A 9392-nucleotide genomic window follows, 5' to 3' on the forward strand; every position below is an offset into this window, starting at 1 on the left:
TAGATCAGTTTCTTGAAGTATCACAGTATCATATCGTTGCCCATTCTTGCGTTCTCAGGGTTGCGTACACAGCTGATTTCATAGCAGAACAGTGATAAATCACTACTGCCAAGATGAGTTCTTAAGAAAAGCTAATAAAGAAAAAAAAAAACAGTGCTACATGATAGAGAAAACAGAGAACGAGGAATGAACACCATAATGCACTGGGCTCAATCTGTGAGCAGGGATACACAAATGTGAAAGTATGATCTGTAGTTTTAACAAAAGCCCTGGAGCTGTCAAAAGTCAAACAAAAACGTGTAGTAATTACTGAAGGAGATTGGCCTCATTAAGCAGGTGGTCTACCGGCTTTTTTTCGAAGGCTTGGGTTACACTTTCTTTTAAGGTGTCCTTGTTACAGTTTAACTACACATTTAAGTACTGAGTAATATTAATTAACTACATGTACTTGTTATATGGTTAGGGTTAGGATTAGGGTTATTTGCATGTAATTATGCATAATTTATTGTTATTATAATAATAAGTACATGTATCATTTGTAACAAGGACACTTTAAAATAAAGTGTTACCAAGGCTTGAATGTGTTTATGGGGTGCACTGTAACATGTGTTCATGCTTCGTTTTTTTTTTTTTTTATTGCATTATTTTTCACATATTTTACCTTTATTCTACACTGGTTTTCCGTTCTCCGTTTTCCATAAAAACGGCTAAGGCAAGAAGGGATAGAGCTGTGGTTACTGGGCATGCACACATCAATATAGCTTAATTTTTGTCACACTGAACAACAATAATTACTATTTTTACATTATTGTAAGGGGTAGGCTTAGGGTTGGGTTAGGTGTAGACGTTAATAAAACACAATCTAATAGGTAGAACATTAAATTTCATTGTTAGTTTCTGGTCGGAGCTGTATCCCTTAATATAGCCTTAATACATAAAAACGGTCTGTTGACTTCCTGGTTTTTCCGTCATAAATACGCAATGGGCTCAGATTGGTGAGCTGGCCCAGTGTGTTGTGATTGGCTAAACGCTTAGTGCACATTGTCCGGAAACGTCACGCCTCTTACCATAAAGGGTAGTTGCATGTAGAGGTCTACACGGAGGACCCGAGACCCGAGGACCCGGGACCCGATCCGGGATCCGTGCGGGTGCGGGGCTATGTTTTAAATGGTCAGCCGGGTCCGGGTCGGGTCCCAATCTATTACTTCGGGCCCCGGGTCTGTTTAACATTGTGTGTAATACCCGAGTCGAGAGAACACCCGGCCGTTATCAGAGTCAGTCAGCACTGTGCGTGTGTTGTTTTGTAACTTTCAACTTGTAAAATTAGGATGAGAAAAGTGTGAGTCTGTAATTTGAAATAAGGTGGGAAAAAAATTTATAAAATAAAACACGAGCGACGTCATCAGAAGCAGGGTGGGCGGAGTTCATGCACACGCACGGTGATAATGGATACCTTCATGAGTGATGTGAGTTATTATTGATTATTTTTTATATAATATTATGAATGAACTGTCTTGTTGTTATTTCTAAAATTTTTGCTAGGCTCAGAGAGCACAGAGATGATAGCAAATAAGTAAAGCTAACGTCAGCAGGCATGACTGGACAAGCAATCATTATTATAATCCAAATGGGCAAACAGTCTTAATTATTATGCAAGTTGACTCGAGATACAAAAAATGCAAAACTGCAAAGTCGCATTTGTCATCCGTCACCGTGACAGCAAGTGGACTTTTGAAACTGGAATAATTGGATTACGCATTTCAATTGGCAAGAGAGGAATAAGACGGATGGAACTTTCTTGGCAAGGAGGATTGTGTGCATCACAGTCAGGTACAAGGGAGAAGGCTTCTTACATTAGGTAAGACTAAAAGTTAAATTTTAGCAACTTGTTTATCGACTTGTTAATAGCAATTTGCTGTGGAATATGTACCGATCGGGTCCAGTCGGGTCTGTGTCTTCCCGGCCGGGTTCGGGTCCATCTTTCAAATAATTGACGGTCCGCGTCGGTTCCAGGAAGTACAACTTTTAAAATAATTTTTTGGACCAATGTAGACCTCTAGTTGCATGTGATCTGGTTGTAAACAATGGCGCAAATATTGCCTTATCAATCTGAGCCTGAGTCAGACCCAGAGAATATAGTGAAGAGGATCGAGCAGAACCTATGCAAGCACAACTCATATACAGTAGGACGTCTCAGAATGGTATGGTTTTTGTAGTTTTCTCATATTTTTTAGATATGCTGTTATTTGTAAATGTTATTGCTGTTTATGTTGTCTTTTGATATACATTTTTATACTTACTAATGCTTTAGTACTAAAGTTTACTACAGTTCTGGAAGGGGTTATTTGATTACAGATTGTGGATCTACAGTGATCGCTACTGACTGCATAGCACTGTTAGTTTTGTCTTTGTAGAATGAGTGTAGCCAAATATATGTCGTCAGAACTATGGACCTTTACGAAGACTAACCATGGCTTTACTACAGTGGCCAAATCAAACACAGAACCACATGTAGCGTGCCTGTAGCTAAACGAGCATAACAGCTATACTTTATAATATACTCTACTACAACAACTCTTCCTTTTCTCTAAAGCAGCCCCACCCCCTCTGTTACGTATTCCCAAGAGGCGGGGTTTATGTAAATGTCAGGGTTTGTGATGTCCCTAACCCAGGAAATAGCTTGTTGTAGTCCCTACCAGCCATTTGTTGTAAGTCTTACAAAGTGAATTCTGTAAAAGACAATTTCTCACTTTGCATTGAACTTTGAGCGTCGAACTAGGTAGCGCTTGACAAGTTAGGTGAGGCTTAAACATTGTTACAAACTGTCCATTTAGTTTTCATTGTCATGGACTTTTAGTTGGTTTTGTTTCATTTCCTGTTGTCTTTGTTCAAGTTTCCCTCTCTATTTAGTTACTACGGCAATTCATTTGATTATCACACCTGTTCATTATCTGTGTATACGTAAGTTCCTTGGATTCCTCAGCTCATTGTCAGGTGTTTGTGTTTAAGTGCACACTGTTACATTGGCTTTGCTACCCTGTGTTTATTCTTTGATTAAAAACCATTCGTGCCGGAAACTTGGACCTGTCTTTATGTTTGGGATTGTCGTCACAAAGATGGGTTTAAAAAAGATTTGCGGAATACATTTTTGGCATTTATATTTGAATAAATACCCAGGTTAAGTCTGTTCATCACATAAAGCAATCGTGTCTCTTTAGAAGTTTTGGATAAAACCTCTTGATTCAAATGGATTACATTTACAACGTTTTGGTTGCATTTACTTTAACTGGGGGACAGAAATCTGTCAGGTTTCCTTCAAAATATCTTATTTTTTTGTTTTGAAGAGGAATACAAATCCGATGGGTATGGAATAACATGAGGAGGACATGAGGTTCAACTAACCCGTTAACCGTCGCAACTCAATTGTTAATGCAGTACCATTCATTTGTCCTGACTCAACAACACAAAACAGTCCGTCAGATGAAGTCTCAGGACAGAGGCCGGATCACTCACCATGTTGATGTGCAGTGGTCCAGATCCTGGTCTAAACCGTTTCCGTCTGTTGGATCCTGTGCTGCTGTTCCTCATGCGGAGAACGACTGATTTAGCCATGGTTTTAGCTGCAGGACAGATTGCTAGTATAAGCCAAAGTGCTCTATACAAAAAATTCAGACCACAACATGAAACTGTAATCAGGACTATCAGGGAAACCTGAGAGTGTAAAGCTAACTTTACACTTGAATATGCTGTTGAACAGTGATGGGCTACAGTATGTGCTGTACTGTATCTCTGCATGTGAAGCACCACTCGGCTGTGGTTTTGGCCTGCGCTGTACCTGGAGGAGTGAGCATGTGTGTGAGGGCCATGGGCTCCAGGGCCGACAGTGCGGTGGGCAGCGGCAGAGAGCGACACCGCTGGAGCAGAGCTTTGAGAGGAGGATCTGCAGGCGACTGGCCCCGGGGCCGCGACAGGGTCTGAAAATCACTGTAGCACGTCAGGTAACCTTACAACAACACATTTCACATTGCACTGCATCCAGAGCATCTCCTACAGTAGTATACATCAATAGTGGAGTGGGGTTAGTCAAGTGAAGAACAGCATCTGAAAACAGTCAACAAGGTTTGGCTATTGTTCACACAGGCAGACCTAACAAACAAACCGTTGGTTTTTTTCAGCTTTTTCCAGTCTAAACATGGAGTTCTGATGTACAAGCCTGCTGGAGGTGTCTTGAAATTAGATTAAAATATGATTTTAGTTAATGTATCTTATTCTGAACAGTCAGATCAGATTTGATGTGTTTTTTCGTAATTCGTCGCAACAAGAATAAAATCAGCGCACACAGGTACTGGATGCATGGAATCAGTGTGAGGACACCCCTTCCAATTTCAGTTATAGGGCTATTAAATTAACTGTTAAACACTTTACTGTTTTATACTACAATCAAATATGCATTAGTCACTTAATTTCCCTTTTTCCAATGTTTTCTTCAATTTTAATGAAAATAAATGATATTTGATGGGAAAAGGGAGAAGAGTGAGATAGGGAAAATGTGTATTCATAGTATTTGGTGGGTGGGTTGAAAAAAAAGCTAAATCCACTGTCCCAGTTTTTTTTGTTTTTTCCCGGCTTAAACAGACAATGGTAGGTGGAGTTAATGTAAAATAGACACTCCATTTTGAATATAACATCATCATAATTTAGCTTTTTCATTAAGTCAGTGTTTTTCAACCCTGTTCCCGGAGGAACACCAACCTCCTGTATCTGACCCGTGTATTTCTGGGCTATGTTCCACTTTTTTATGCCCTTCCCTCACTAACTTCCCTCCGTCTCGGAGACTCGGATGTATGTCATTGATTATGTTGCACAAGTGACCACTGCCGCCAACGTACTAAACCCTTGATCCACCATGGAGCTGATTCATTATTTAAGTTTTTTGTTTGATGCATCATTCTGTGTGCCTATAGCTATGCTTGGGCTGTTGGAGAAAATATATAAAACTACACAAACTAATAAAATATCAATATATGAACAGCGCCTATGCTTATCCTCCTCCTTCTGCCTTCCTGTTTCTATCTCATCCTGAGGTCACTGGAGTTTGGATCGAGTCTCGCTTGTGAAAACTTCAGATAATGCCCTTTCTTGATGGACATAAACAACCGCTAAATATTGTCCTTATATTGTAATCATTATGATCACAAGCTGCAATCATTGGCTTAATAATGCATACATCATTTTGCCTGATTAACTGAATACATGTCTTTAACTAACCACATGTGTATTTTAGCATCTTGAGGTATGTATTTTTGCCATATGGACATCACCTCTGGACACAGGACACTTCTTTATTGTAACATTGAAGCAATCTCTATTATTCTGTTGCACATAATTGAAGAGTTAATCTTTGTTTGACCAATTAGCGGGAAAGGGTTAGTTTTAGGTCTGCCCATATGTGGAAAACAAATATTCAGGCTCAAAAAGTGCCATTTTCTAGTTTAATTTCAAACTATGAAAACAGACATGGACCAAACTGCCCATAATGCACAAAAAGTCGGGCAGATTTAAGGAAAGAATCAGATTGTGTGAACAAAGGCAATGCAACACTCATTAAACCAACTAGAAAATGCACACTTGTGACTCATTACTAGGCTGCCACTGCTGTATTCACAAAACTACAGGTCTTTAATCTTAGTCAGTCACTAATATAAAGTTACAGGTTACAAAAGAGGAAGATGCCCGTAAGTAATTCTGCATGAGATTATTACTTAGATTAGTTTGGGATCAACACACATACTCTACATCATAGATGGGCAACTTCAGGGTCACTGCCCTCCATCCCTAATCAAACACACCAGCTTGTAATTTGATGGTTTTAATTAGATTTGTTTTCAATTAGGGATGGAGCTAAACTCTGCAGTACTGGAGTGGCCAAGCCTGCCCTACACAAAGCTGCTTCAACTAATATTAATAATAATAAATTAATATGGCCAGATCTTTACCAATGTTATGACTGTGTTTGAATTCATTTCATTGACTACAAAATTATTTCGTTGTGCAAACATGTTAGTAGTGGTGTGATAGCAATGTTAGAACACAAGGTAGTGAAAGAATGTCAGCTGTGACAATATACACTAGCATTAGGACAGAATACTTCTTCGCAAATGCTTCTTTAAAGTCAGCATGAAATCAAAAAGACATTGTCTGTTCACTAATACACATTCATGGATGTTTGTTTTTGTAATCTTTCATCAAAAAGTAATAATTTCTAATACTTTTCAGCTGATCACACCAATCCTTCTTATTTTATCATGACATAGAGACCACTTTTCATAATCCAATCTGCTATCCATGGACAAAATCAAGTCCTGTGCTATATTTTCATCCCGTTTCACCAAGAAATATGCATGTTATGGAAATAATATAGGTTATAGATTGACAATCAAACAGCTTGGATGTTGAAACAACTCAGTGTTACTCAAAACGTCACCTTTCTTCACCAAATGTCACCAGCTTGTATTACCTTAAACACGTCCTCCGGGCAGTTCATCTTTTTCCCATCCGTGCAAACATCTTGGTTTTCATCAACAGCTTTGCTAGATGAGTGATGTGGGATCTCCGTGATTTCAAAGCCAGTCTGTGTCTCTTTTGGTGGCTCTGGTTCTTCAGATCTCGGGTGGCTCTCGATGGTGGCTAGAGAGATGTGAGTTGAGCTGAGCTGGGACTGCGATTCGTCCGAGTTATTACACAGGGAGCTGTTATCTCTCGGAGAGTCTGGGCATGTTCTCCAGGCCTTCAGCACCACAGGAGGAGAGCAATCCACCATGGCATTAACAGGCGAGACCGCCTTGATCATGTCAGCTGATAACGTGGGTTTAACTTGAACTGAGGTATCGGCTTTCTGCTCGCCGCTCCTCACTGTCAAAGGCACGAGTTCTCCTGACTCCTGCGTCTTTCTAAATCCGAGAGGCGACTGCTGGTCTTCAGGGGGGGAGAACGAGCGGGACGAGTTTCTCCATTTCATTGCAGTCTCAGCCACGGTGTTGAAAAATCGGAGAAGGCCTCGAAAATGGCTGCTTTTGCCATGAATCCCTGTTTGTTCAGGTGCAGAGTTCAAATCCTTGACCAGTTCAAAGTTGACCGAGCCGTAGTCAGAATCGATGGTTTTGTCCAGGGCATTCATTGACTCAAAACTACTCTCTGCTAGCGTCTGACTTCCCTTTTCTTTGAGGGAAATTCTTCTCAAGTAATTCAAAACGTCCCCCCCTCTGGCCCATCGTCTTCTTTGAGGTATCTTGAGGCTTTGCTTCGCAAAGCAGTCTTCCTGTTCTGTCGAATTGTTGTAGTTAAAGAAGCTGGGGTGAGATTTCTTTGTATAAACGACTCTTTCTGACAGCTTACAGCCGTTTTGGTTGCTAACGGTGTCTTTGGTCTCCTGCTGGACATTGTCTGGGGTTTCAGCAGGGGCGATGTCCTCAAACGAACAGTAGAAGTCTGCAGTGTGTCCTGCAAATGAATGTCTCTTGGCTTTATTCCTAAACACATGCTTGAAGTCTGAAGAAGGAGAGTCCTTGCACATGTACACATCATCAGCCTCGTCTTTCAGGTCAGTGTTGAATTTGGCATCAGATATCTTACCGGCTTTCCCTCTAAAAACAGACGAGGACTTCAGTTTCTTGAAGGGCCTGACTTTGTTAGTGATGGACAGTTTGAGGAAGGACGCTTCATTGGGGAGGATGACAGAGTGAGGTCGTCTGTCCAGATCCCAGGGGGTTTTGCGGCGCTGCAGGATCCTCCAGATGGCCGCCGTCCTGGAACGCCGGACCGGTTCCTGTTTTTCTCTTCTGAGCGTCTGACCGGGAATAATGGAGTCTGAGGAATTGCACTCTGGAATCCATGAGATCTCAGCTTTGCTCTCTTCGTCAACTGAAACGTTGAACACGCTATTGACAAATCCATTGGAGAGACTAGACTCTGACGCAGGGCTGGTTGCGCTATCCATCCTCTCGCATTTTAAGAAAAGATGTCAGGTGTCCAGCTTAGGAAGCATAATTTTTATCATCATTGGCGAAGTCTGTGATAAAACAAAACCACACGCTATGGGAGATTAATGTGTCTAATGTAAAGTACATTTATTTAGCAAATTACCTATTTAACATTTTTACATTCAGATGGCATTCAATCATGTCTCCTAATAGACTCGTATGCCCATTAAAGTCACATTAAAGACAAACAAGAATACTTTTACACTTGTTCCAAAACCATATCCACAATGAATTAAATGTAGCAGTCTATCTACCATAAATCACCTGTACTTTCTCCTGCATCATTTATATATAGACTAATACCTGATAACATAGTCTTTAGTTTAAATTCAAGTTATAGATGTAGCTTAATTAAACACACACACACACACACACACACACAGGTTTGTTTTTGTGAAAAGTGGGGACATCCCATAGGTGTAATGGTTTTTATACTGTACAGACCGTATATTCTATTGCCCTACACCAACCCTACCCCTCACAGGAGACTTTGTGCTATTTCAGATTTTCAATACACTCCATTCTGTGTGATTTATAAGCGTTTTGAAAAGTGGGGACATGGGGTAATGTCCTGAAAAGTCACCATCTCCTTGTAATACCTGTCATACCTTTGTCATTATACAAATTTATGTCCTCATTTGTCACAAAAATGCGCGCTCTCTCATACACACACATACAAACACACACAGGCTATACACTACCGTTCAAATGTTTGTGGTCGAAACATTTCCATTGCAAATAAATGCTGTTCTTCAAAGTTTCTGTTCATCAAAGAAAACTGAAAAAAATGACACACTGTATCATTAAGCAGCACTGTATCACATTTTTCATGAACTGTTTTCAGCAGTGAATAATAATAATAACAATAACTATAATAATAATCATAAAAAACCTCTTAAGGATCATGTGAAAAAAGCTTAAGAAAATAAGAACTTAAAAATCCCAATACTATTTCAAAATATTAAAGTTCTTGACTGTACTTTTGATCCAACCTTTAGTCTTCTTTCAAAAAGATAATATATATATATATACTGTATATTACTGACTCCAAACTATATATGAATATACAATAAATTACAGCCAACATAAAAAGTGTGATTTCAAACTCTAATCCTACTAGAATGTTCGGTAACACTTTATTTGAAGTACCAATTCTTGCTGTTAACTTGTTGCTTATTAGCATGCATATTATTAACATATTGTCTGTTTATTAGTGCTTATAAAACACATATTCTGCATGAGCATATTCTATATCCCTAATCCTTCCCAATACCTAAACTTAACAACTACCACACTAACTAGTAATGTGCAGCAAGTTAGGAGTTCATTGAGTGAAATGTTGTAGTTAGTAGT

The 9392-nt window shown here is 39.6% G+C and overlaps 1 protein-coding gene across 1 annotated transcript in view; it reads right to left on the minus strand.

The window, feature by feature from the left end:
- Positions 1–8755, minus strand: part of LOC107572327 (uncharacterized) — a 40005-nt gene extending 31250 nt beyond the window's left edge. Inside the window, exons 1-4 of the mRNA XM_016258756.1 lie at positions 8741–8755; positions 6518–8068; positions 3836–3974; positions 3514–3620 (exon numbers count right to left, since the gene is read on the minus strand). Coding sequence (XP_016114242.1) covers positions 3514–3620; positions 3836–3974; positions 6518–7996 — 1725 coding nt within the window. The 5' untranslated portion in view covers positions 7997–8068; positions 8741–8755. The remainder of the gene's footprint in view (positions 1–3513; positions 3621–3835; positions 3975–6517; positions 8069–8740) is intronic.
- Positions 8756–9392: the final 637 nt, after the last annotated feature.

This window comes from Sinocyclocheilus grahami, unplaced genomic scaffold (assembly GCF_001515645.1).
Source record: "Sinocyclocheilus grahami isolate Dianchi unplaced genomic scaffold, SAMN03320097.WGS_v1.1 scaffold1736.1, whole genome shotgun sequence".
In the NCBI taxonomy this organism is placed as follows: domain Eukaryota; kingdom Metazoa; phylum Chordata; class Actinopteri; order Cypriniformes; family Cyprinidae; genus Sinocyclocheilus; species Sinocyclocheilus grahami.